This window comes from Sorghum bicolor, chromosome 1, assembly GCF_000003195.3.
Source record: "Sorghum bicolor cultivar BTx623 chromosome 1, Sorghum_bicolor_NCBIv3, whole genome shotgun sequence".
NCBI classification, from domain to species: Eukaryota; Viridiplantae; Streptophyta; class Magnoliopsida; order Poales; family Poaceae; genus Sorghum; species Sorghum bicolor.
Genome location: NC_012870.2, coordinates 2,952,057 through 2,972,768, shown reverse-complemented (window position 1 = coordinate 2,972,768; position 20,712 = coordinate 2,952,057). Strand labels below are relative to the sequence as shown.

Genomic DNA, 20,712 nt, shown 5'->3' with positions numbered 1-20,712 from the left:
AAAGATCACTTGTCATGACACAAAAGGCAACAACAGTGGCACCACCACTGACTGCATTCACTTCAGCTCAGAGACACACACACTAAGAGAGTTTGATAACCAGATCACAACAACTTATCACAGAAACCGGTTGCCGATGCTTCTATTTTCATTACACGTTTAAGTATACTCACCAGTTTTTCTTTGCTATTTATATACGGAGTATGTTATTATTCCTGTGGGCAGAACACTTTGTATTGCCTCTGTCAGTTGGCTGGCTAGTGTGGTCCACCGTTCTGTGCCAAATGGCTAGCTAGAGTCGACGAACGAACAACTCCTTTTCTCCAATTTGGAAGAAACAAAGAAAGGAAGCATTCATGGCCACTTTTCTGCATTGCTAGCTAATTCGAGTAATCCGTAGTTACTAATGGCTTAGAGAGGGATGTGCTGGGTACATTTATTTATCCACCCTAACCGAGTAAAGATTTTCTATATTGTGACTCTTTTGCGTTGGAAATTTGGAAGGTTGCGTTCTTAGGGGGATTATTGATTTTTCTTATCAGGTGGGGGATTATTGATTTTGTTATTGACTTTACTAAGGAATACATTATTGTGATTCTTTTTGAGAAAGATTGGTTGCTTTATAGACAATTTTTATCTCCTGGTTAATGATTTAAGATTTAGTTTTTTATGACTTTATTTTTTTCTTAAAAAAATCTCAAGTAAGTGGTCAACTCTCGATTCCATATGCTGTCTAATACATCTATGTATAGGATGCATGGAGTACAATTTGTTTATTTCTTTTCTGAGCAGCAAGCAATAGATGGGTACATTTTTTTTTCGCTATCAATGGCCTGGAAAGCTCTGCATGGTATCCACCACACAATGGCTCACTCTAGCTCTACAAGCTACTCCTCCCCCTTGCGCTGCTGTGTACCGAAAGCGACAACCATGCTCACCAGCAACCGACACAATTTGCCGAGGAAAATGGTGATACTCCCCCATCTCTGTGTGGGCCTCTACGTACGTGGTTAAAATAGTAACATGAAAGTTTCCTCGTGGCTTTGCTTGCTGGACGGTGCAAATACTAACTACCGGTCAAGAATCCGGGTACAGTCTTGGTCATGAGGGCCCATGCCCACTAATTAAATGCTTGACAGCCAAATTTGAGTTATTATCAGGAAAAATTCCCACGCATGTACTGGATGCAAACTGAAAGCCAGGGAAAGGGGGCTTTGGAGCTTGCTCTAATGACAAAAATGGACAGCTTTAGGAACAGTGCCGTTAGAGCTTGCTGGCTTGTCCATGATTTCCAGCTGTTGGATCACACATAATTAAGACACACAATAAAGCATGAATGTTTTGAGAAAACAAAACAAGGGGGGCATTTCAGTATAAACTGTGAGGGGCATTATAAAATGCTAGAAAAGATACACAATTGTCTTGCGTTGGTAAATCTTTGGGAATTCTTGCCCTTAGAAATTTGAAATACTTGGGCTGTATATATGCGAACAAATATAGTTATGAGTTATGAATTTAAGATATCGTGTGTATATGCGCAACAAACAATTTCCGTGATGCTAAAACACAAAAGATGTTATTTTTCTTATACACAACAAAAGTCTATACGCCATGATGACTAATTTACAGGTAGATATAACTACATATCACGCAAACTTAAATAGTGACATGTTTTATTTGTCGCATACGGTGTCACCACATTAGAAAACAAGGTTTCTACCTATGCGCGACAAAAAAAAAACACTTCATGTATATACAAGCAGTACCTGTAAAGTCCACACAAGAGTTATGTCATATTTCACATTGAGAGTTTAACTGCAAGTTTTACCTTAAAGCACTATATATTTTTAGAACCAGTTTAGCGAGCCAGAAATATATTACGCGGCGGTGATGGCACCACGCATGCCTTTCAGAGAAAGAAAAAAAGATTTATATTTTTGACAAATAGGAAAACCAGGGTGCAGCAAACTTGTAGACATAGACTTGTTGACGTGACTCAAGAAAACAGGAAGAGGCGTTTTTCTCATGTTTTCCCATTTATTGTTGTATTTTGTTTTGATCCAAATTTCCATCGGTGTCGTGTTGCAACCTTGAAGAGAGAGAGAAGGGTTTCCAGAGCGGCAGGGGGGGCTGCCTGCCAACCCCTCTCCTCTCTCTCCTCCCCCCTACGCTGGCTGCTCTGCAGGCTGCACCCTAAAGCAGCGAGCCTTTTTACCTCTCTTCCTACCACCCCACACCGCGCACACCATCTCCTCGCCTCGCCTCCACTTCCTGGGCTACGTATCCATCCATCTCAGTCACCTCGCCTCATCCTCGATTGCAACCCTCACTCGCCAGAGCCGCCGCCATGTCGGGGCTCTACGGCCAGGGGTTCTCCCCTGCGCGAAACCTCTCCCCTCAGATTAGAAGCAATCCGGATGTTGATAGGTAGAGCGGCGCATGGATTTCTTCCCTGTTTTGTTCAGCGATTGCTGATGCCAAGATTGCTTCTTTGCCCCCCTTTTCTTGTTTGGTTCAATCGATTGATGATACTGTGATAGCTTTGACACTGATGAGTGATGATTCATCGGTTTGTTTGGTTTCTTGTGCAGTCAGTACTTGGCCGAGCTGCTGGCCGAACACCAGAAGCTGGGGCCTTTCATGCAGGTGCTGCCCATATGCAACAAGCTGCTGAGCCAAGGTGAGATCCTTTGATCTCCGCCTTGTTGTTTCCTGCAGTCCCAGAATGCCCGATGAGAGTTCTCTTTAGTTACGAGTGAGCTCTTCATCTGCAATCATGAATTGGGGACTGATGCCCCCCAATGCTTGGATGAGTACTCAGTTTGGTTGGCATTGGATTCTACTTCTATGCTTATGATCTTTGGTCCTCGCTATTCCTTATGTTTCGTCGGTTTAGATTTGTATTGCCAAGCTTAATCCATTGGTTAGAATAGATGATCGGACTTCTGGGAGATAATGCCACCTTGCTGATCGATCTGACTGTTATAATCTATAATGTTGATGGTTGAGGTCAACTTCTTGGTCGAAACAGTTGTGGCTTATGGTCCATTGATATTTCGTATGCTTCAAAGGATTGAAGATTGTAGTTGATCTTAACAGAAGCACACAAAAGCAATGACAAATTAAGCTCCTGTATTGTGCTAGTGTTAGATGTTTTGGTGGTGATCATCATATGTTTTCCACTGCACAGTACCAGCAAGAGGATGAATCAATATCACACAGCATACACATAACTACTTTACTTATTGGAAACAAAATTTCTGACCTATTATGAACAGTTTTTTGTGAACGAAATTGCGCTTCCTATAATACAGTTTTTTCCTATTGCTAATGCTGGAAATGCTGGAGCCTTTGTTTTTGCATTGAAATGCCTTTTTTTAATGGGTAATTGTGCTCTGTCAGCTTACTCTACTCTTTGTGTTCAATGCATATTACCAGACCAGTCTTTTAGGGGGGTTCCCTTTATTTTAACCTTGTAGATTGAATAGTGCATTGACTGATCAAGTGTCCATTGATTGACTTCGGTGTTATTTGGTTGGACCATCCTGTAAAAACAATTTTCCTTATAGCTAAGAGGCCATCTGTATATTGCAGGCATAGTAAGGTGATTTATATGCACATTCTTGGTATTTGCTAATAAATTTTTTTCTTGTTGGTTCTCATGGTGTAGTGGGAGTGTCATCTTCTGACCTCTGTTAGCCTAGTTCTAATCAATGACTTATCTATTTTTTATTATATAAATGAAATGATCTTCTGAGTTCTGACCTTCAGTGTACACCCAGAGATTATGTTCTGAGTTCTGACCTTTGTTGTACACTCAGAGATTATGCGGGTATCAAGCATTGTCCACAACCATGGATTTGGCGATTTCGACAGGCATCGGTTTAGAAGTCCTAGTCCGATGTCTTCTCCAAACCCTAGAGCTAATCTCCCTGGCAATGGGTTTAGTCCTTGGAGTGGACTACAAGAGGTAACACTTCAGAATATATTTGCAATCAAATGGGTGACTCTTCTGTACTTCATACACAAATGGATGTGCTTTTTCCTTTGGGAGGCCTGGCCCTTGTCATTGATAAAGATGAACCACATATCTTCTTGTAATTGGCAATGATATTTCAGAGTCATAGTGAATTAATATGGAAATTACATGCAAGATGTACTGGCATTCAGTGTGTGTGTGTGTTTCACAAATACTGATAAATTATGTTCTTTCGCCTTTATGAACAATTCAAAAGAGATTAGGTTTTCCTCAAGGAACTAGCATGGACTGGCAAGGAGCACCACCAAGTCCTAGCTCCCATGTTGTAAAGAAGATTCTTCGTCTGGAGGTTCCAGTTGATTCTTATCCGAATGTATGCCCTCCAACTTGTGCAGTTTCTCTTGAAGTTCACACAAAAGAACCATTGAGCTGTTTTAAGCCTTTTGTTGATATATTCTTCTCTTCTGTTCCAGTTCAATTTTGTGGGACGCATTTTAGGACCTAGAGGTAATTCTCTAAAGCGCGTAGAAGCATCCACTGGGTGTCGTGTTTTCATTAGAGGAAAGGGTTCCATCAAAGATCCAGGGAAGGTAAGAGAAGTTTCTGTTCCTTTTTTTTAAACTAAAAGTTTCTGTTCTTTTTTACATCCACCAAATTAAAGTCCTGTTGCTTATTTAACTCTCAGGCAAATATGTTGTTCGGGAGCCTTTGAATCCCAATTTGTTTTCTTGAACTTTTAATGCTGTGATCGAAATACCTCTCATGTGTCTAAACAGTATCTTTCCTACAAGTGTTCATGGTTTCTCTGCAATATAATCAATTACTTTTACAACATTGTGCAATGTACTTCTAGCCTGGCTTACCTATCATTCCCTTGCCACTAGCATAAATTGTTCTTCTATCTCTATTTGATCCTGCTGATCAGACATATGTTTTATTGCTCTGTTTTTGCCTATCCTTTCCTGTTTCTGCTTCATTGCAACAAGCTTTACCTACATGGCTTTATGATTTTTCAAGGAGGACAAACTACGAGGGAAACCAGGCTATGAGCACCTGAGTGATCCGCTGCATATCTTGATAGAGGCTGAGTTCCCTGCCAGTATCATCGATGCAAGATTGAGACATGCACAGGAGATTATAGAAGAATTGCTTAAACCAGTGGTGAGTGATTTCTGATTTGTATGAATCCTATTACTCTGTGTGCACATCATATATCTATATCTGCTAGATTATTGTATGACACACCTTCCTGCTGCCCACTGGAACATGTCTGTACCTCAACTTGGGAGATACATTTTTGTTAGGCTAGGTCTTATTCTAAAAGTACCAATTTAAATGTGGGACAGAGAGTTTAACATAACATAGATTTTTTTAGAAAAAAAAAAGTGAAGATCCTTTACACCTGCCATATCATTCATGCCTAGGTGAGAAAAAAACACCGGTGACTTAACTACTACTCCACACTTCTCACATAACTTTTTTCATGTACTTTGCCTACCGTTTATTGATCTGATTCTTTTACTTGTTCTGTTCTGAATCTGAACCTGTATATATATTTGTACATGTGTATAATCGCTTCTGAATTATTGAAAAATTCTATATATTATGACTTACAAGATCATATTGGTATCTGCTGCAGGATGAGTCTCAAGATTTCTACAAAAGGCAACAGCTCAGGGAGCTGGCAATGCTAAACTCAACCCTGAGAGAGGACAGCCCTCATCCTGGGAGTGTCTCTCCATTCAGTAATGGTGGGATGAAACGTGCGAAGACAGGCCAGTAGAGGAACAACTATGCTCTCCTACCTGGCCCTGTCCACTTGTGTTATGCTGTCGTCGTGGGAAACGCCATGCCTTTGGGCAATGTTTGCCATGGGCATGCGTGAAGGAAGCAATGTGCCTTCACTAGCGGAGTCCGGTATCAGCTAGTTTTCACCCTTCAGACAGGGGGAACTGCTGGGAAGATGAGATAGTCGCTGATCGTTGGTTGGGTCCAGCGTTTGGTTGTTGTATGGTCTAGAACATTCGTTCTATTTGTTATTGACGGTTAACCCTAGTATGTGGTGGACTGGTGGTATGCTGGTTAACTGCAAACTGCATGATAAACTAGAGAGGCCTGAGTATGTGAGCTTTAGGTGCTTTATTGACCTTGTATTATAACCTTTAACATTATGGAGTTGCAAAAATAAAAATAAAAATAAAAATAATAAAATAAAATAAAAAAGGACCATCAGCTTTGTATTACCTTATGGTATCTTGCTTGCTCACTGGGACCGTGAACCTTAAATTCCTGAAATGCCACAATCCGTGATTTCCTATGCCTAGTACTCCCTCCATTTTAATTTATAAGACGTTTTGATTTTTCTAGATACATAGTGTTTGTTATACACTTAGATGTACACCATATTTAGATACATAGTAATATGTCAATACATAGTAAAAGTGATGTATCTACAAAAGTTAAAACATCTTATAATTTGAAACGGAGGGAGTAGTTTATAAGATACCATCCTCTGTTCTTCACTGTAAGATCCACATTATTGTAAGATCCACATTACTGGAGCAATTTCAGCCTTTCAGCACATTTTTAGGCGATTCATTCAGGGATGTTTGGCTCCACTCGATTATATTTGTGTAACATGGCCTGCGTGATGTTGTTGGCTTCCTGGGGCACAGGAAGGCAGTGGTGCTCTGACGGCGAAAACGATGGCTGGTATGCAACGGTATTGGTGTTGCACACTTGCACAGCACAGGGCATGGTCCGAAGAACTGTAGGCTCTGAAGACCATGGCTCATGGCAACAGTTTCTTCTTTGCTAGTGTCAGGCCTGGCAGCCCATTATGCAAACTGTAGCGTGTTCAGCTGTCCAGAAATTTGTCTGCTGAGGTTTCTGTTCTGTTCGGTGCTTGGTAAAAACGAAACTCAGCAAAGGCATGTGTGTACATACATACATGGTAACTCAGGAGAAGAGCTATAGCATACAAAGTTGTTGCGAATCAATGCCAGTTAAGTAAAATAAAATCTTTCTCAAACAAGAGCTGTATATGATACAAGGTGCATATACAAAAGAACGTAAGCTATAGGCGCGCTCAAGATCAACCATCATTTTGAAGTGTCAAACTACTGAACTGTAAATAATATCAGAGTATATAATAAGAATGTAAGCTATAGGTGCTCTCAAGATCAATTGACAATCATTTCCTGAAGTGCAAATGCAAACGATATCTCCATAACTTCAAGAGATGTTTATAGAAAACAGATATTTAATAGACCTCGTGCAACGTGCAGGTAAAACAGATATATAGAAAACAACCGTCCCTGTATAATATATATAGAAAACAGATGATACAGACGTGCACGTGCGTATTTAAAGAAAGCTCCACAAACCATGCTTATCTCAGCAACCACGTACCAAAATCTTAGTTCAACCCCGCAGGCCTCAGCCAACAGAAAACAACAGTATTCTGTATTCCGAACGCGCCAAACAAAGAAAACATTTCCTTGACCATGGCACTAAGAATCAGAGCAGTTCTAGAAGGGCACATGCTAATTATGCTGAATGACCAGATCTTATGCTTAACATAAGATGCAATTTGCTTATATAACTCTTCATATAGTACAGAAACAAGAAAGTGAATATGTACCAAATAGAGGGTTTAGGCAGATTATTCATCCAAGAATAAGAAGTGAATCTGTAACACAGACACCTGCCAAACCTGTAACAGACATCTACCAAACAAAACAGACTGGGAGTTTACAGACACCTGGTAAACAAAATAAGACTAGGAGTAGCAGAACATTATTTAACACCTGTCAAATCTGTAACAGACACCCGCCAAACAAAAAGAGATTAGGAGTAGCAGAACATTATTAATATAAAGATGCAGATACTAGGAAGTAATGGTTGAACACAAGGTATAATCCGGACATGACACCAAGAAACAAATTCTAAAAAGCCATTGAATGTAAGAGGAACTATGTCAAACAAAAACAGACTAGGAGTTTACAGACACCTGCCAAACAAAGAGACTAGGAGTAGCAGAACAAGTAATGATTGAACACGAAGGATAATCCGGACATGACACCAAGAAACAAAAATTCTAGCAAGCCATTGAATGTAAGAGGAATAAGGAATCCATTGAATGTAACAGGAATATACACAGATACTAACACGCACAGATACGACAAGACATTTAATTACACTATAACGGTAATAACCGAAAAAAAGCCCGCGAACCAGACATGCACGCACCAGACAAATAATTCAAATGATATAACCATTGATGTCAAGGGATCTAGATTGTACTACTATATGACAGGTTTGATTCCACATTCAAGTACGCACATTGCATAACATAGATCAGGAACATAGTACCAAATGTCACCATATATACATTATTAGATCACCACCGATCATTACACAACCAGAGTCATAGGTTTTGACATCAACAGTTTAACACTAACCAAAATAATACAGTACCAAGTTCTAATAATCCCCGGAGATAGACAATGAAACCTCTACCAATAGTAATTGCGGATACTTGGGCCATCAGGCCCCACCAACCTCCTCCACATAGAGGGAGGCAGCATGGATGGCACGCAGGCCAGAGCCATCAGCACAGCCCGGATACTTCTGGCGCTTGCTGGGGATCATCTCCCACACCCGCTTGGGTGGAAGGGCCTTGACCTCCGAGCTACCTCCCTTGACCTGGCCGTCACGGCTCCCACCCTCTTCCTTCACCTGCAGAGGGAAGGTCTGCTTCACAGGTACCGGTGGTAAGGTTATCACCTTTCCGGGTTCAGGAGTCAGCGAGATGATAGGCTTGGCTGGCTCTGGAGGCGGCGAGTAGCTGGCCGCAGGGAAGTTGGTAGGGGCGCTGGCACCGCGAAAGCGGATGTTCGCAGCGTCGTAGGCGTTGGCAGCCTCCTCAGCGGTGTTGAAGGTGCCGAGCCACAGTCGGCGGCGGCTGTGCGGGTCGCGGATCTCCGCAGCCCAGCGCCCCCACGGCCTCCGACGGACGCCACGGAACCGAACGGACGAGCTTGCTCCGGCCGGTTCCATAACGTGGCGCCTCACGCCGACGCTGCTGTTGCCACCCCTCGCCCTCCGCCGAGGAGGCGGCCGCGCCTCATCCTCGCTGGAGGACGAATCGGTGGCGTCAGCATCGTGCACTAGGATCCGCACCACGCGCGGCCGCGGCCGTGGTGGTTCAGAATCCGCCGCCGCCACTACCACAGCGGCTAGCTCTTGCAGGAGAGGGTTTGTACCCATGCCTTGGGAATCCGCTCAATCCATGGGGATATGGTTTAGGGGTTGGCTACGCTTAGCCTCCGCGCCCCTCCATGGGAGCGTGGGGTTGGAGGCGAGTGTAAAGTGTTTTAGGGTTAGGGTTACACGAGCTTGTGCGGCGGCGAGAGAGACCTGTGGGGCTTGCGGTGGAAGCGGGAAGACGAAGGGGAATTGCGTTGATCGGGTGGGGACTAAAAGGAGAACGGCGGAGGGGTAGTTTCGGGATTTTCCGTTGGAGTGTCGCCGCATCAGGTGGAATCTCTGGTTCAGGAGTTCCGGCTGAGGATATTCTCGGATATTTTGGTTCCGGTTAAGGGATACAGTAGGAGTGAAGTGCAATCTGTTTTAGAGCAACTTCAAGAGCTTATATAAATTTAGATCTCTAAATTAGCTCTTTAAATTTTTATAGACCATAAAACATGTGTTCCGCAACAGCCTGTCTAAATTAGGCTCTCTATTTTAGATTTGAGACAATACTGATGTGAGGCTAGTGTCCTGTATGAAAAGATTATGGGCCCGCATGCTTCCGGTGGACGGTCAAACATGAGGAAAATGCAGATGACGAGCGATCCTTGATATCCAAATCTACCGAGCGACAAAGACGGGATAGCATACTCGGCCTTTTGGCGATCGTGTTACCGAGACTGTTAGAGCTGATTTTTTCAGAAAAACGCTAAAACGAAATTCACGGAAGGTTTTACCGAGGCTCTTGGAGTTGCTCTTAGTTATTAGAATAATATATCTATAATAGAGTTCAAAAAGATAATATATCTATAAGATAGCCTTTTGTCCAAAGAAATGTGGAGATACGTGTATAGTGTAATAGGTGTACATATTTATGCACAACTTTTTAGTCATCTGTTTTACTCTAAAGTTGCATGGCATAATTTTTTAGTGGTTTTAGAAAAGGGAAAGCATAACTCGAGGAAACTAGAGTTGTGATAGAAAAAAAACGAGAAGTGCAAACCAGTATATACATGCACATGACTCTTGTGTTAGAGCAAATAAAAGCACAACGTGAAAGGATGACACTACATTCATTCGATCAAGTTAGACATGGAAGTAAAAAAAAAATAAAAGCACACGCAAAAGGCTTCAAACCCGCCAAAAGTTATGCATGTAACCTACGTCCGAGTCTAAATGTTAGTATGCCTCGATCTTTGATTCCATGCATTGCAAGGTGTAAAGGATATTGCTTGCTATGCATTAAAAGTAGTAATTGTTGTTTCGCACGTGTTAAAAGGTGCAACACGATGAAATAGAGTTGTGGTAGCTAAAATAGACTACACAAAATTGTCAAAAAGCTACTCCATATGTACATACATAAGTGAATACATCTAATTGCCTCCTATCCTTATGACGGTAATGAAGATCTTTTTTCGAAAGATCAATGAAGAAGAAAATATTGAACACATGCTTTTCATATGCCTTCATGCAACTCAAGCTTGTACATCACTTGTTCACTTAGGATTGATAATAAACTTGAAGATAAATATAGATGCAGCTTTACTGACATTTGAGCAATACCACATACATCAACATGCATGGCTCTGAATTTGCAACTGCTATAATTACAGTGGCTTGGAATATTTGGCTACAGTATGTCCATAGCTATAATTTCTCATTTCTTCATACTAGCAGCATGTCCATACTAACGCTACAGTAAAAAAAACAATATACTTATTGAAAATAAATTAAACAGTGTGATAGATTAAGATTCATGCCAAAAGAGATTGATGATGAGTTATTGTATTGTTGAGTCCATAGCAGATATGCTTAAAGAGTAGCATCGCAAAATACTCCTAACATCATGGCTATTATATCTTTTGAAGCCCCCTAATCCTCACATGCCTAAGAAGTTTTTATATATCTTCAGGAATGTTGTCTTTAGATTCATTCTCCTTGTACTTCAACATCTATATCCAGGGCGATTTCAGTTCTGCAACATTGCCAACACTAACCTTTCCTTCCTCCCCCTCTATATCCAGGGTGATTTCGTCAGTATGCAGACAAATAGTGATAGCAATGTTACCTTCTTGACAAAAACGTTAATTATTAATAGAGAGCAAAGGATCTACAGAATTGACAACACTAACCTTCCTTCATCCCCTTCTATATCCATGGTGATTTGAGTGCACAAGTAGCTAGTAGCATTTGCGAACTGAGCACAACGCAGAATTCAGCATAGTCTGAAGAAGCCTCCCTTCACGAGCACAACGCACATTAGTACAAAAGCCTCCCTTCAGCATGTGTCATGATTGTACGGCGCATTGTCTTAAATTGAGGAAATATATTATCCCTTTAGATCATGGATTTAGTGAATATGCTGCCAATGGCACCACCTACTCTCCAAATATTATTATTCAAACAAACATAGAGTATTGATTAGAGCTGAAATGTTTTGCTTATAATGTTAGATCACACAGCCGATGCATGCAGTAACTGTAAGAAGCATGATCTATGTAACTCTTGTTCAAAAGAGGATAGTTTGCAATTAGGACACATGATATATGCAACTTATCAATCTTCCGTAGTATTGACATAGCCAACTAACTGTGTCTTAAACAAATAAAATTGAGTTCATGAAACATGACTCTAAGAATCAGTATTAGGGAGGAAGGAGATGCAAGGGAAAAAAAAAATCTATACCAGGAGAAGATCCAGCAGGGCGCGGCGAGGTGCTGACGTTGCGTGCTTTCTGGCAAATCACGGTCTCACGGAATGGCAGCGGCGCGGATGGACGACGGCACGAACGGGAGGCGGCGCAGAACGACGGCGAAGGAGCCTTGGTTTGCCGTTTTCCCATCGGCCGCCCTGCTTGCCTTGCACTGCCGTCGTCCGGGAGTGCAAGGCAATATGCTGAATGAATAAATTTAAAAATAGATTCAGAAGGAACAATTACTTAAGTGAGAAGATCGGGAAAGTTAAATTTTCAACCTAGAATCAATGGGTTTGGTTGAAAGTTCCATTTTTGGATGAAAAGTTAGCCAAAATCCAAACGGATAGTATAAAAAAAAATCGATTCAATTTTTTTTTTAGTTTGGAGCAGGCATGTGCGTTGAAAGCATGGTAAAATTATATTTTAGGTGGTCTCAGCTTGATTCCTTGTTTGAAACAATATAGGCATGGGCGTGAGCGTGACTGCTCTTAAATCTTAATGATTAGGGGCTCAGGACTCGAGCAGATATCAAACTAATGGCGAGCTGCACAAACCAGCCAAGGTACCTACTGTTCAAATGCAGGTCATGAAAGACAGAAAGAGCACCACCCTTCACGGAGGAACCAACAAGGCAGCAAATACACACGACACGACGCCCGTTCCGGCAATCCTTTCAGGAACAACACAACCTCATCCTACATCAGCTGGAATCAACAAACTTGGCCCTTTACATTCAGGCACAGCTTCAGCGTCCCTCCGCAGACTCTGAATGGCAGAAGCAGCAGCAATCACCCTGGCTGCTTTGGTTGCAGAGAGACTCAACACCCACCTCATACAACTTCTTCACAGATCCTTCCAATCCACCTCACTGGAACATCAAAAGCATCGCTGCTACCTTCTTGCAAGCTATGAAGGATTCCCAATTCAAGGTTCACAAAATCCCATGGGCAATGAACTCCACGGCCACTGCTTTGGCTCATCAAGCTTTCAAATTCTAATTCTGTATCCACTGTGTGTTTCTTGTAATGCTGCCCATCATAGGCACCTTGATCAGTGCCCCATACAAATGGCACTCTTGACTGTAAAGCTGGAAGCCATGTAACATTCTACATGTAAGATGTTGTTAAATTAATATATGCCAGTTATTAAAAAAAAGGGCGAGCGGACGCACCGTTTTCAGCTACAGTTCCTTCCTCTCTGCACCGTGAAGAGCATCAGATTTGTTCTCTTGTCGGAAGATCCCGGGTATATGCCAGTACGGCGGGTTTCCAGTTTCCACACGAGCACGCCGCCGCCGGCTGTCCAGTTGACACCCTTCCTGTCACACCTTTTCTGGAAACAGCAACGTCAGACTACGCACCTTTTTTTTCTTTTTTTCTTTTTTTTTGGAAGCAATCAATCCCAGAGCAGAGTAGCAGACATGAACATCATGGTGCAAAGTAGCTTCATGGTGATGGTGCATAGAAATGGGATAGAGCATCACGGCATCAATGCACCATCCGATATAAATCTCCACCATCATCGGAACCAATGGAAACAAAATAGGAGCAGAGCACCACTAATCATTAGTATTTATCTGACTTGGCATGATTGTACTCTAACTCCATCCGAATATCCGAAGAACAGAGCTGTCAAAAATACTACAATATCCAACATCCACGAGTACATGACTACAACTGTAAAACCACACGATCACATTTACAATGAACCACATAGCCATCCAAAACTTTAAGGGTACAGCTGTTGATGATATGATCAAGTCAACAACATTTATGCGTTCAACTAGTACAATCTGAACGAATCAGGATCGCAAAGAGCGACTAACAGAGGAAGAGGATAACGGTTCCTAGCTTAGAAAAAACTAAGTTCAGCCTGCCCTGTCGAACTGAGTCACAGAGCTAACTAACAGAGCACACAACAGAATGGTGCTCAGCACAACTAAGCAAACATTTTAGCAGGCTGCCACTCAGCAGAACTTCCAATGATTGTTGCAGTTCACACACGTGACGAATGTCGTCATTGGTTCATCGGCACTCCGAGTCTGCAGCTGATAGTAAGTTGTCTTCCGCTGACCACATCTGCCACACTTGAACTGATCCGTCGTTGCCTTTGGAGCTCCTGCCCGCTCACACTCAAACAGAGCCTTCTCCTTAATCTGCATATTCTCTTGCTTCCTTGCATCACTAGCCATCTCATCAGGAGATATGTCTGGAAGCCCCTCTGGCGTCACTTCACCAATAAGAACCCTTCTCCGGAAATCAGTGTTGTTTTCAGCCCTCAGGTTGAACATGATTGACCTGTACTTTGTCTTGTGAGCCCCAGTGGAACGTCCAAGCCTCTCAAATAGTGCAGACTCTACTTTCACAGCAACTCTGTATGGGTCACATGCATCAACTTCATCCAAGATGTTTCTCACTTCATCTCGGTCATCATTACTAGTCTCTCTGGAAACCTTTGCAAAAGCTTCAGCAAGTAGTTCCCGGATTTTATCTCGAGTAGGATCATTGCATTTGACAAGAGATGTAAGCTTTGGGGCACCGCTGGGGGTGGATGCTGGCTTCTTTGCATCTGGAGTTCTACTGACTTCTTTGGATACCCTTTCGACCTTCACAGATTGAGTTCTGGAACCATTGCTAGCGGTCTTCTCAACTTTGACACTGCCAGGCTTCTGACCCCTAACATCCACATCTCTTTTCTCAACCTTCATGCTTGCTGATGCAGAATTCTTTTCAACCTTCATGGGTCTCACCTTCTCAACCTTTCCAGAAGAGTCACTTGATCTTTCATTCTCTGAGCCACCATTTTTCTTTCCTGACTCTTCAAGGACAACCTTTTTCCAGTACCCAAAAAGGTCTGCAGCGACCGCCTGGATGCCTGAGTGAGGGTGCTTAGTAAGGGGTCGGAGACGTTTGCCAACCTGACAAAAAAGCATACCATGTAAGGACTGCAACCTAATAAGCGGCATAAAAAAATACTAAACTGGAACCAATATATAAATATCTTAACAAACAGTAAGCAGGCCAAATAGAAAGCAAAAGTTCAACACTTGACATTTGCTTTACCAAAAATATAAAGAAGTTTAAATCGAGTAACTGGCTTCCAAAATCAGAGGCAACTATATACTGTAATAAAAGGAACCATATTAGGCACATTGAAACGATTAATGTTCCACAAGCTTTCCCGACAAAATACGCAAACGACAAAACAAGATTCCAGTAACTTCTTTATCTGAAAATCATTACAACTAGATTCCATAAAATCCGCACACGACAAAATAACCGTTTGCCTCACTTCTTTCCCGCCAAATCAGAATCCTGTACTTGAACTTAATCAAATACAAGCCATTGTGCATTCATGTCCAACAGTGGATTGACTATGATATTGAATCACACACTAAACAAAAGTTGGTGCCTGGAACAAAAACTAGTCCACTACTATTTGCAGAATACAAGTCAAGATTAAACCAATACCAAAAAAAAGTGATGAAATTTCCATATCGACCACCACAGAGTTCAGCAAATTCAGGAGGCAAACCTCAACACAATGCATATCTGTCAGGCACGAACTGTGTCCTTTAAAAAATCCCAGCCACCTATCCCTTCCTACAAACGTTGCTAAAACTGGAAGCCCTCTAACAAAAAACTCAAAAATATGCATTACAACTAGATTCCACAAAATCCGTAAACGACAAAATAACCGTTTGCCTCGCTTCTTTCCCGCCAAATCAGAATATCGCACTTGAACTGAATCAAATACAAGCCATTGTGCATTCATGTCCAACAGTGGATTGACTATGATATTGAATCACAGACTGAACAAAAGTTGGTGCCTGGAACAAAACTAGTCCACTACTGTTTGCAGAATACAAGTCAGGTTAAACCAATACCAAGAGGAAAAAGTGATGAAATTTCCATATCGACCAGGCAAACCTCAACACAAGGCATATCTATCAGGCACGAACTGTGTCATTTGAAAAATCCCAGCCACCTGCTCCTGCCTACAAAAATTCCTAAAACTGGGAGCTTTCTAACAAATAACATAAAAAATGTGCAGAAAAGGAGAATATATCATATACCTATCCACCCCAAATAGGGACAGGAACCCACGAGATCTAATTCCAAACGAAGGCCCTGTTCTTCGCGTCTCCCCGACGTCGTCTTTAAAGAGAGAAGGGAAAAAGGCCGTCGATTCGACGAACCATATCTACAGGAGACCCAAATTCAATGCGCCAAGACCCATATCGCTCACGGTGAGATTGCCACCGCCGCACGCATCCGCCGGGAACGACAAGACGAGAGTCGATTTCTCCGCCACAAAATCAATCAATCAATCTAATCGAGGCGGGCGGCCGCTGACCTGCGTGGAGACGAGGATGTCGGTGTTGACGCGTATGTCGCGCAGCCGGCGCAGCGCGTCGAGGCAGCGGTCAGCCTCCGGCGAGTCGCCGTCCGCTGCCGTAGCGTCGGCCGCCTTCTTGGCCGCATCGAACGTCTCCAGCAGCTCCCTCTCCATGGCTTCGGCGGCGGGGCGGCGTAGCCTCTGGCCGGCGAGGCCGGATCAAAACCCTAGCTCGGCGCCGCCGTCCCTGCCGCTCTCGCTATCCTGTGTGTGGCGTGGAGCCGGAGGCAGGAGGAGAGAGAAAAGAGGTTGGACCTGGGGGGAGGGTAGGCCTTTATAGCGAACAAGCGGCTAACGGCGCGAGCGGCTTGTCAGAACCCGCCGTTGATTCGGAGGCGGATTGTTCTGGAACGACATCGATCGGACGGCCCAGGAGGCGACACGTGGCCGGAAAGTTGGTAGAATCCAGGATCCTGCTCCTGGAGTCCTAGATGACAGGTGAACTGCTAGCCTCAGGCATGTTCGGACGTCTTGTGATTTTCCTCCGTGTAAGCCTTGTTTCATTCAAAAAAAAGTTTACAAAATGAACATTGTTTGTTTGTTTTTAACAAATATTATTTAATTATAAATTAATTAGACTTAAAAGATTAGTCTCGCAAATTATATTTACTATACATTTAGTTATTATTTTTATCTATATTTAATGCTCTATGCATACGCCACAAGATTGAATGTAACGAGAAATTTGAGTTTTTTAAAACTAAACAAGGCCTGAACGTCTGCTGCCAGCCCCAGCCACACCGCTAGACAGAAGACGGCTAGAACTACTAGAACTACTCCTCGTAATCAGTGACGTCACACGTTTCCGCAATTGGAATGAAAGGAAAAAGGTACTCCAACACTGCTGAGTACTGTACTCACATTTCTTTGGTCACACTCACAAGATCTGTGTCTTTTGTCTTGGGTACATAAAGAGCAAAGGGGCAAAGTAAACCTAATCTGAATTTAGCATGTTCGCGTCATTGCAGAACCTCAGCGAATACATGAACTTTGAAGAGGTGTTTCTGGTGCTGCAGGGGGCTTGGGGGACTGCTACCCCTACTGTGTGTAGCTCATAGCCAGCTTGAACTTTGGGTGTTGCTTGAGACCAGACCAGAAGGCCCATTGCCGTCAGCAACCTTTGCCAAGGAACGGTATTGCAGCTTCACACTCTCTGCGTTGTCTGAAGTCTTCACAACATACCTGTTGTAAGCGAGCAATAGATCATGAAAAAATTTACAGGTTTTCGAGTAGTGAGATAAGCATTGTGCTTGATTCCAGGAAGATCAGTTAGGATGAAATTATTCTAACCATCCATTTAAGCACTGCGCTGTCACAACTGCCTGACGTCCCACAAACCGTTCCGGGGTCCTCTTGTTTCCCTGAAAAATTCATTTCACACACTAGTTGCAGAAACCACAACACAGAGTGAATGAAAGCCACTGCTTGGTTGTCTTGCTGATAAAATACCTTGATTATGACCCGGTCGAAGACAGCAAAAGGAAACTGCACACCTTTACCTCTACTAGCAAGGTCAGTTCGATTTGGATCGTCATCGCCACATTTATCCTCACATAGGGTAGAATAGATTTAAGAACGTGCAACGAATATAGCTGCCGGATTTGAAGGGTGACTGATAAGCTGGAAAAGGGTGTATACCAGTTCAAGGCGGTCTCTTCTTCTTTTCAATGACTTTGCTGAATCTTCTTCACGTTTGAATGCCTGAACTGCAAGGCGAAGAGCTGAAAACATACCCAAAAGACAAACTGATGAAGTGGAAGCTACAAAGTACCAGTTATTTATATATGAATTGCATTGATTCTATGAAAAAACTAAGAAAAGAATCACATGTGGGATGGCAGGTATGCATGAAAGCTACAAAATATCTGGTAAATATGAAATGAGGAAGTTTCAAAAATCAGCATGGACAACATTAACCGGGGATCTCTCAAAAAAAAACAACATTAACCGGGAGAGTTTACAGGAAGACATCTAGTACGTGCATATCGTTGCTTGTGCCTGTAGGAGGACGTAAATATGAGGGCAGGCAGGCATTAGTGTCGACAAACAATTACTCAATCCATGGATAAGAATCTTAAAGTCATACATATATCATTAGTCTCTGATCCTCGACTATCAAAGGTAAAAAACAGTTGGTGACACAGCTAAAGAGATTCATATGGAGAATGCCTAGTATGACATTTACGGATTTACCAAATAATAGATATGAACATCCAAGCTAGTTAACACAATAGAATGGACTGTGACATATCTTAGTTGATACTTCTCAGTTCAAAGCCATACCCAAGTTTGGTCGAATGGAGGCCTCGGTAATTGGCAGGCCACATTTACCACAAGCTTTCTGCATACAAGGAATAGAGACTGTTATATATCACTTTCACATTCACTTGAAATTCCATAAAACCATTGTGTAAGCACTGATTGTTAGGGCTTCCAGTTTCCAGGTCTATCCAGTAAAGTTAATTCTTTGCAAATTGAAACTTGCATGATGTGTAATATGTGATGGCAACGAATTAATGACTAAAAAACGTTGCTAAATATCATTTGTACCCCTTTATAGAGCTTATATTGACACATGTTGCATTGGAACCTTTGAATCATACAAGCTCTTGAAATGCATTGTTATTACTCTAAATAAGAAGAGATGTCCCATGCATTACTGGGTATAGGTCAAATCAGAGGGTAATAAAAACGCCCAGAAGAAAAAGCACTCAAATTCATAGCCAAAACCAACTGTGATTTGTTGAATATAGCAAACTTGGGGGAAGGAAATCTTTACAGATAACAGTTAACACTAACAAACCCAGAGGAGTAGGTAAAAGCAGGATTCAAAAAATACATGTTACATTTTAATGATCTAGTTTCTATAGCCAAAAGTTAGGAACGGTATCAGGAGGTGAAGGTTCCTTTTGACATACCATTCTGTAGACATGCTGCATTCCACTACTTCCATATGAATGGCCACATGATAAAATCATTGCATCATCCATGAGAATACCTCTGCAACATGCCAGGACATAAATGAAATGAGATTTTTGGAACAACCTTTTTAGTAAGAAGTAATATTTCTATGCCGCAAGGAAATCTGATTTGGTTATGAATTCTGACAAAATGCAGAGCTAAACATGATCAATGATCATTTAAGGCCAGAGGCAAAAACTAGCATATCAAACAAATGATTGGGCACTAACTTGTCCCAGAGTACGTCCATGAGCATAGTTCAACCACTATAAATTATCATCATTTATCAGTAAATAGCATTATCATACAATGCGGTAGACTGGTATAGTATATACTTGATATTAGCACTCTAGAAGTCTCAGATATATAATATTCTGTGAGTACACTACAGCGTGGATCAAGAAAGAGAAAGGGGCATGTTATCTCTACTACAAATAACTAAATTCTCAAGAAAACAACAGGCATGTTCGGGTACCCACGTCAAAGGATCAGAGAGGTGCGCTCTCAGCAGGTCCCAATAGCTAGATGCAGGACCCCCCTCTCTTCTTCCAACAATTCCATACCCATTCTCCCCCCTCAGATCTCTGGGGATGGTACCAGGATCATCCACTCCTGGTGATGCAAGCCCAAATTGGTGCCATTGCTGCCCCTCTTGGATGGACCTCACTGCAATTTCCCCATTCATCTCCGTGCGTCCAATACCTGGTGTACGATCAGCAAGCAGCAATGATCACATTCATCCAGATATAGAAGCACCTAAATTGGGATATAGAGAAAATTCCACTACTCAGAGTCCACCACAAACGTGGCTCAATCACAAGCGTTATTGTATTTAACCATTCCACGCCGGCAAGGCTTCAAGCAGCAGAATCCAATCTACCACTACCAGTAATAGATGAAGACCTGAAAGCCTCTGCGCAAACCCTTGGTTCACCTGGCGCGGAGAAGGCGCGTCGCTGCGGCGAGCCGCGAGCCCCACCGTCGGACAGCTCCGCATCATCCTCTTCGGCGCTGTCATCGTCCATGCTTCCCTCGTCTTCTTCGACCTCATCGTCGCCTTCGGAGGTGACGGGCGGGTGATGGTGCTGCGACAGGAAGGGACCGGCGCCGCGGGAGGGGAAGTGGGCCGCAGCGGGGAAGGGGAAGGGCAACGGCAAGGGTGTCCCCCTCGAGGAGGAGGCCCCGCTGTTAGCCCCCGCAGGAGAAGCCATGGTGGCGCGGCCGCCGGAGCCGGGAAGAGGTGGGGATTGAGACGGTGCTGTTTGCTGGACTCGGCGGGCCTTCACGCTTGTCTCAAGTGCGCTGCTGGTCGCAGTTGGTGGTGACCCGTTTGAACAGTTCTCTCACATTCAGAGCAATTTTGAACTACTTTCACATTTTGCCATAAAACAAGAATAAGAAGTGTTACATTATTTTGGGAAAATTT

The 20,712-nt window shown here is 42.8% G+C and overlaps 4 protein-coding genes across 5 annotated transcripts; 1 reads left to right on the top strand and 3 right to left on the bottom strand.

Moving 5' to 3' along the window:
- On the top strand, positions 2,082–6,222 carry LOC8057073 (KH domain-containing protein SPIN1). The gene is made up of 7 exons (XM_002466170.2): positions 2,082–2,427; positions 2,592–2,680; positions 3,822–3,970; positions 4,236–4,352; positions 4,453–4,569; positions 4,997–5,140; positions 5,619–6,222. Exons 1-7 carry the CDS (start codon positions 2,348–2,350, stop codon positions 5,760–5,762), a joined length of 840 nt encoding a protein of 279 aa, XP_002466215.1. The 5' UTR covers positions 2,082–2,347; the 3' UTR covers positions 5,763–6,222.
- LOC8057072 (ethylene-responsive transcription factor CRF4) lies at positions 8,304–9,449 on the bottom strand. The gene has a single exon (XM_002463610.2). It carries the CDS (start codon positions 9,248–9,250, stop codon positions 8,528–8,530), a length of 723 nt encoding a protein of 240 aa, XP_002463655.1. The 5' UTR covers positions 9,251–9,449; the 3' UTR covers positions 8,304–8,527.
- Positions 13,521–16,569, bottom strand: LOC8057071 (transcription elongation factor TFIIS). The gene is made up of 2 exons (XM_002463609.2): positions 16,284–16,569; positions 13,521–14,844 (listed from the first exon to the last, which is right to left on the bottom strand). The coding sequence occupies exons 1-2, from the start codon at positions 16,437–16,439 to the stop codon at positions 13,894–13,896; spliced, it is 1,107 nt and encodes a 368-aa protein (XP_002463654.1). The 5' UTR covers positions 16,440–16,569; the 3' UTR covers positions 13,521–13,893.
- On the bottom strand, positions 17,143–20,627 carry LOC8057388 (U-box domain-containing protein 62). 2 transcript variants are annotated; one of them, XM_002463608.2, is made up of 8 exons: positions 20,221–20,627; positions 19,766–19,988; positions 19,244–19,325; positions 18,609–18,666; positions 17,964–18,046; positions 17,775–17,873; positions 17,616–17,686; positions 17,143–17,507 (listed from the first exon to the last, which is right to left on the bottom strand). In XM_002463608.2, the coding sequence occupies exons 1-8, from the start codon at positions 20,495–20,497 to the stop codon at positions 17,378–17,380; spliced, it is 1,023 nt and encodes a 340-aa protein (XP_002463653.1). In that variant the 5' UTR covers positions 20,498–20,627; the 3' UTR covers positions 17,143–17,377. The 2 variants fall into 2 exon arrangements, with proteins under 2 accessions (XP_002463653.1, XP_021307707.1); XM_021452032.1 differs by having other exon boundaries at positions 20,190–20,626.

What these genes read in the sequence shown, in the direction of transcription:
- LOC8057388 (XM_002463608.2), bottom strand. Translation starts at nt 20,497, where the DNA reads ATGGCTTCTCCTGCGGGGGCTAACAGCGGGGCCTCCTCCTCGAGGGGG. An exon ending in TGCAGCATGTCTACAGAATG is followed by an intron (nt 18,667 to 19,243) that starts GTATGTCAAAAG and finishes CCTTGTATGCAG; the next exon opens with AAAGCTTGTGGTAAATGTGG. An exon ending in GAAGAGACCGCCTTGAACTG is followed by an intron (nt 17,874 to 17,963) that starts GTATACACCCTT and finishes ACCCTATGTGAG; the next exon opens with GATAAATGTGGCGATGACGA.
- LOC8057073 (XM_002466170.2), top strand. Translation starts at nt 2,348, where the DNA reads ATGTCGGGGCTCTACGGCCAGGGGTTCTCCCCTGCGCGAAACCTCTCC. An exon ending in CAACAAGCTGCTGAGCCAAG is followed by an intron (nt 2,681 to 3,821) that starts GTGAGATCCTTT and finishes TTGTACACTCAG; the next exon opens with AGATTATGCGGGTATCAAGC. An exon ending in CTTGGAGTGGACTACAAGAG is followed by an intron (nt 3,971 to 4,235) that starts GTAACACTTCAG and finishes ACAATTCAAAAG; the next exon opens with AGATTAGGTTTTCCTCAAGG.
- LOC8057072 (XM_002463610.2), bottom strand. Translation starts at nt 9,250, where the DNA reads ATGGGTACAAACCCTCTCCTGCAAGAGCTAGCCGCTGTGGTAGTGGCG.
- LOC8057071 (XM_002463609.2), bottom strand. Translation starts at nt 16,439, where the DNA reads ATGGAGAGGGAGCTGCTGGAGACGTTCGATGCGGCCAAGAAGGCGGCC. An exon ending in ACATCCTCGTCTCCACGCAG is followed by an intron (nt 14,845 to 16,283) that starts GTCAGCGGCCGC and finishes CTTTTTTGTCAG; the next exon opens with GTTGGCAAACGTCTCCGACC.